The sequence below is a fragment of the Empidonax traillii genome, unplaced genomic scaffold, assembly GCF_003031625.1.
Source record: "Empidonax traillii isolate 1590-97213 ecotype Southwest subspecies unplaced genomic scaffold, ASM303162v1 scaffold936:size233247, whole genome shotgun sequence".
In the NCBI taxonomy this organism is placed as follows: domain Eukaryota; kingdom Metazoa; phylum Chordata; class Aves; order Passeriformes; family Tyrannidae; genus Empidonax; species Empidonax traillii.
Genome location: NW_020956129.1, coordinates 145,634 through 151,633, shown reverse-complemented (window position 1 = coordinate 151,633; position 6,000 = coordinate 145,634). Strand labels below are relative to the sequence as shown.

Genomic DNA, 6,000 nt, shown 5'->3' with positions numbered 1-6,000 from the left:
CGTGCCTTCCAGCTACATTTTCACTGGAAAACAAACCTAAATTGTTCAGCCTGGGCTCACACACAGCCACTGCTGGCATGCTGCCAGCACCCAGCAATAAAGGAATTCAGAAAATGCCCAACTGTGAAAATGCTTAACTCCAAGAAGTTCTGATACTGCACTGAGGAAGTCCTGCATATACCTTCAAAGGAAAAAAAAAAACCCATCTCCACTCATCAAGTTGTATTTCTGCTTTTATTGAAATAAACTCAAAAAATACTTCTAGCCAATATTTACATATTTGATCCAATTACGCTTTAAATCCTCCTGGTTAACAAGGACCAGACTCTTACAGTAATCATCAGAAGTTCTTACAATGAAGCACTGTGCTTTTGGGAAGGATCACATGCCTGCTGAGCATTTAACCAGCGTTCCCAAGTCCATGAGATGTTCCTGAAACGCGGTATTTCCCCAGCTGCCCCTGAAGGCAGCAGCATTTCCAGAACACAAACTGCCTTCCAGATCCTTGAAACCACCCAGTAACAGGTAAAAGGGCATTTTGTAATGATGGTAGATCGGATCATTGGTTTGAAAAACCCAAGACAGGGTTTGTAATAAAAGTTTCATTCAGGTCCCGACATCATTTTTCAGTTCTCTGTGTTAGCATTGGGAAGGTCTGATTTCCACCCCAGACAGCATCCTAACAGAAGGCTTTTGCAGGTAGATTCACTTTGCATCTCTAAAGTCACACATAATGCATAAAATGCCCCATGTTAAAACCTTCTGTGTCTTCTTCCACATCCTGAAGGTCTGTCTGTGCTTCATTTCCCCACCAACCACATCTTCTCAGTTCCTGCAGCCTCTCACTGTGCTGCTCAGCTGCTCGAGCCAGAACGATCTGTGTTTTCAGGTAAATACACTCCCATGCTCTGTAAAATGTTGGAGGTGGGTCCTGCCAGCCCGGCCTGAGCACTGTAGGATTCCAGCAGGTTGGCCACGAGGTTCATATCCACATCAACCGGTGCCAGCTCTGGGTCTTCAGCTCCACAGTCAGGGCCGGCACTCTCAGATGGAGCTGCTTTAACAGAGCTTGCCTACAGCGAGCACAAAGTGAAAGTTTTATCAAATTACATAAACAGATTAAAAAAAAAAAAAAAAAAAAAAAAAAAAAAAAAAAAGAAAAAAGAAAAACCACAAGGGGAAAGAAATAGGGAAACAATTCTGCAGCCAGCGAAGTCCAGTGCATTCCACAGTCCTGACAGACAGGAATTTAGGCACCAAATGCTCATGCCAGCTAAAAATCATCACTGTCCACTACACACACCAAGTTCCAAGGGAAGGACAGAAAGCATTGCTGAGTCCTGGCTCAGCTTCCTATGGGAGCAAACCGCTACAGGAACTCACAAGTTAAGCTGCAGCTGCTTGCCTTACTACTGAAAACAGGGCATGAAACTAAGTCTTGGAAAAGAGGCGCAAGTTAAAGCTTAAAATGCACTCTCATGGTGCAACCACAGCCCGTTTTGCTTGCACGTGGGAAGGTTTTCGATCATTTCCACATTTCCACTCTCGTGCTGAAGCTCTCAAAACTGCCATGCTACAAACTGGAGCCCAGGGCATACTCACCCCTTTCTTTTGGGTGGTGAAACTTTTCCCAACGTTGGTCTGCGCCAGCTCACGGTCCATCTCGTTCATGTATGACTTGAGGCTGCCTATGAGCTCATCGGGTGACACCTTCTGGTTTCGCGTTTGATTTCCAGCGCCTGAGTCTTCATCATCCTCGTCTGAGAAACCAAACTCCTCCTCTTCATCCAGGTCATCAGAATCCAGCTCCTCTGAGTCCGCCCCTAGGTGTTATTTTGTGTCAGTACAGGCAGCAAACAAGTCAGCAGTGATCTGCTTCAAGCAAAAGAAGCGCTCTCACCTAAAATTCTGTCTAACGCTTTTGTGAAAGAATCTACGTCAAAGGTAACGTGGGATTCGTCAGATGACCTGAAATATAAAAGCATTTTGAAATATATAAAGTTTTTTATGCTTGCCAAAGCCCAACAGGGGCATAACTGCACAGTGATTTCTCTCAAGCCCAGATTAAAGTTGGGACATTTGAACTGATGATCTTAGAAGTTTGAAGACTCTACGGGTTAGAAACGCAACAGCGAGCGGAGGAATTCCCGGCACGAAAGAGAAAAATTTTAAAGGCCACAAAGCCAAACTAAGTAAGAGAGTGGCAGAAAATAGCTCAGCTTCCAGCATTTTTACCTGCACCAGTGTTGGAGTGGTCACCAAGTTTTAGGTTTAAGAGCAATATTCACTATTCCCACGGGTTTGTTCCAGGCCTCTGCCAAGCAGAACACTTTCAAACTCTGATTCTCTACATCCCATAATCAACCAAAGGGCTGCAGAAGAGTAAAACCTCCTACACCTGACACCAAACTCATGCATTTCACCTACCATGGCATTTCTGCTCCTTCGTGTGTGGAGACCTTGGATACAAAAGCCTTCATGCTCTCAGCAACTGCTTCCAAGTCGTATTTCTGCTCTTCCTCGTTTGCGGAAGGAAGGGACTCATTTCTTGCCTCCTTCAGCATCCGATCCAGAGCATCTGGTGTAATATCCAGCCAACTGTCATCTGAAGGAACACAGGACAGATTTGTTAGTCAAACCACACAGCTGAGAGCACCGCTACCATTTGGCAGCTTGTTTTTGCACTGGTAAGTTTTTGGGCTGACTCTGGGTCCCATAAGGCAGTGAGAGGCTGAGGAGAGCTGAGAATTCATTTCCCTGCTTTAACACTCTGCTTTGCATGAAGCTTCAAACTAAATTAAGGAATTTAGTTTATTAACTAAATATTAACTAAATTAAGCCAATCCAATATTTAGTCTTAATGGAAGGTGGATTGGCTCTCCCTTTATAGCCATGAATGTTCCCTCTCTCCCCCCTACAAATCATCATGAGATAGGAATAATCCCCCCTTCCCCCAGTCCAGCTCACCATCCTCTGGAGGAAGACAAGCTGCTTCTCTCTCAAATTCCTTCAAATCCACAGGTGTTGTCTGTAGCAATGCCAAGATTTCATCACCTGGGCTCACTTCAACAGAGCTAGAAGGGAAAAAAAAAATCAATTTATTGAAAAGGATTCAGTGGCATCACATGCTTTACATTCAGGTTTTCACTCAAATTCTCCACTTTTTGCTTCTGGGCAAACATGTCAAAAGGTAGGTGAGTTTGGGGGAAGTACCAGAATACTACACAGAGGATTTGCCAAAACAAGACACAGTCAGTTGCTGTAATTTGTAGCTGATGGCTCCAAAGCCCACTTCTTATGTTTCCTTTTCTTTATATTTGTTTTGCCTTGGTAAATATGGAGATTGCCAGATCCCGAACAGCATAGGCTGGAAACTCAAAAAACTAACAGCCCAGATATCATGAGCTGGCAAACTCTCAGCTGTTTTTGTAATGATTTATTTCTTGGATTTGATCTTTTGGAGAAATCTACAGCCAGCTGCCTGTCTTGAGTAGAGGAGACAGATTACTCCAGACTTGTTTTTCACTGGGACTGCTTTTCAATGAAACTTTTATACACTTTCCATAGTCAACCAAGCAAATAATGCTTGTCAGTCACCTCTTAACCCACTTGGAAGAGCTTAACACTTTACAAAACCAAGATAAATAGTTACCCGAGCAAAAACCTCTACTGGTAGGGAGTATTCTAGAGGAATACTGCTCCTAGCCAGAGCACCACAGCACTGTACACTGTTAAATGTACAATGGAGAAAAGGGCTCAGGTTTTCTGTAACAAGAATTTGAGAAGGTGAGTTAAAGTATTTGTAGCCACTGCGTGTGATACTCGTGAATTTCAAGTAGCTCTTACCTTTCTGGAGTGGTGACAGATTGCTGGAAATAATCCTCTGCCATGTGCAAGAGTTCTGAGTACTTAGCAGACCCTTCCATTTCTCCCTGTCACAAGCATGAGCAGACACACACACAAAATTACACTTCCAGAGGCCCAAACAGATTTATGGTGTTATGTGTGGATCATTGGGAATACTGAATTCTAGAGGCAGGCAAAGGAAATGTAAGCCAGTGAAACCAGTTAAGACTTCACACAAACGTGTTGTGATTTCCTTTATTCAAGTGTCTCTCTCCCCTTTCTTTAGATGAATGGATGCATCCACAAATGCTGCTTTTCCCCTTATTCATTTCCAAAATAAATTAATTTCAAAAGAAATTCCTGCCCTGCTGCAACTACTTCCACAAGTTCAAGAGCTAAAACATTTGTACTGGAACGTTTGTAAGACACAGACACACAACTTCACCTTGAAATAATCCTTCTCCTTCAGGCTCCTGAGGAATCTCTCCCACAAGGGACCACTTAACACGTTTCTCTTGGAATCAGGAGATACTTTGCTGCTCTTGGAGCACAAAATTTCAAAGCCATGAGCCTGTGGAAGAGATGCAAAACCAAAGAGGTTCCCGAGGCGTGGCAAAACTTCGCTCACAGTTTTCTGGCCGAGCAGGTGACTTAAGAAGCAAAGAGTCATTTCCTGGACATGCATAAACCAGGCCAAACTAAGCACAAAATGCACTGAGAAGTCCTTACCAGCTTCATGCCCAGTTCATGGGCTTTGTAGTGAGGGTGAGACGGGGCGGGCAGGGTGTACCCACTGCGCCTGTCCGGAACAAACTTCTGCTGCACCAGCTGGGCATACAAACACCGTGTGAAGGTAACCTGCAACAGCCAGAGCAAAAACAAACCACTCACTGCAGCGTGACCGTGTCCTGTACAGGCATCAACTTGCCACCAGGCTCGTCCAAATCGTGTTTTAAGGCACCAGTATTACAGACAACACCCGAGACTGCATTCAAAACACATCCTAGATAAGTTTTTCTAGGGAATGTTGCTTTTTGGGCCTTACACAAAGTATATCCCAAGGTGACATCTCTAAATAAACACGAACTTCAATCAGTCAAAATTACATTAGAAAAGACCCTGAGTATTCAGTATTCACACCAACATGTTTTATTTTGAAAAACTGCAAGGGCTTTTTTTCCATTAATGAAACCAAAGCTGAGGTTTCAGGAACAGCCCAGAAATCTAAAATTTGACTGCAACGCTTCTTTTCAGGAGTCCAGGGGTATAGCAATGTAAGAAAACGTATCAGATGCTACCACACAATGCTCATGAAACACTTCATAAAGTGTGTGAGCACATCTGAGAAGGTGAGAAGCCTTGGCATGAGCAGCTGGGGGTAGCTGGCAGCAACTCCTGCTGCTGGCTGGCAGCGCTGTCAAACTGCTCTGATCACAGGAGGGGATCAGTTTATTCAGCAGGCCTTTCGGCAGAGGGACTATTTAGCACGACCTGCCATTCCAGAAACATTTACCTCCCGCTTAGCCCTCTGAAAGCCCAGCCGTGTCAACGTGAAGGCACAAAAAGCAACGAATGTAACGAACTGCAAGTTATTAACGCTTCACTGAAAAAAAAATTATAAACAAACCAGAAAACATCCCGCTGTAAAAACCAAACCCACGTATTTCCACCACAGAACCCTTGTCGGTCCCAGAAGGAGAAGCCGATTTGCACCACTGACCACGGTCATCACGCTCTGGTCCGAAGGGAAGGTTCGGAAAGGGCGGCGACAGGCTCGTAAATCCGCCGGATCCCGCAGGTAGAAGGCCTGGACGGCGGCGGCCACCAGGGACGGGCGCTGCCGCAGCAGGGCCGCGATGGCCGCGGGGACGAAGCACTGCGCCCGGTGCAGCGAGGCCTGGATCTTCTCAGGGTACCTGGTGCGTGCCACACAACACGGTAAGTGTATTGCCAGCCCAAACCACTCCTCTTTTACTGCTGGTCCCGTTTTCACTGTAATATTAACCTGTAACTCGCCTGGAAGGGCTGCTTCTGTAATAGATATAATATCCCATGTGCAAGGAGGACGGGAAGGAAGAATAACTTGTCGTTGTCAGGCGTGGAGTCATAGCAGCTTTAGAGCCCCCCCCCCCAGATCACTGTCTACAGGACGCT

At 45.2% G+C, this 6,000-nt stretch overlaps 1 protein-coding gene across 1 annotated transcript in view; it reads right to left on the bottom strand.

Moving 5' to 3' along the window:
- Positions 1 to 207: 207 nt before the first annotated feature.
- ECD (ecdysoneless cell cycle regulator) overlaps positions 208 to 6,000 on the bottom strand; it is an 8,042-nt gene continuing 2,249 nt past the window's right edge. Inside the window, exons 5-13 of the mRNA XM_027903117.1 lie at positions 5,567 to 5,762; positions 4,576 to 4,704; positions 4,292 to 4,417; positions 3,847 to 3,932; positions 2,968 to 3,074; positions 2,428 to 2,605; positions 1,901 to 1,968; positions 1,603 to 1,823; positions 208 to 1,073 (exon numbers count right to left, since the gene is read on the bottom strand). Of these exons, the coding sequence (XP_027758918.1) occupies positions 855 to 1,073; positions 1,603 to 1,823; positions 1,901 to 1,968; positions 2,428 to 2,605; positions 2,968 to 3,074; positions 3,847 to 3,932; positions 4,292 to 4,417; positions 4,576 to 4,704; positions 5,567 to 5,762 (1,330 nt within the window). The 3' untranslated portion in view covers positions 208 to 854. The remainder of the gene's footprint in view (positions 1,074 to 1,602; positions 1,824 to 1,900; positions 1,969 to 2,427; positions 2,606 to 2,967; positions 3,075 to 3,846; positions 3,933 to 4,291; positions 4,418 to 4,575; positions 4,705 to 5,566; positions 5,763 to 6,000) is intronic.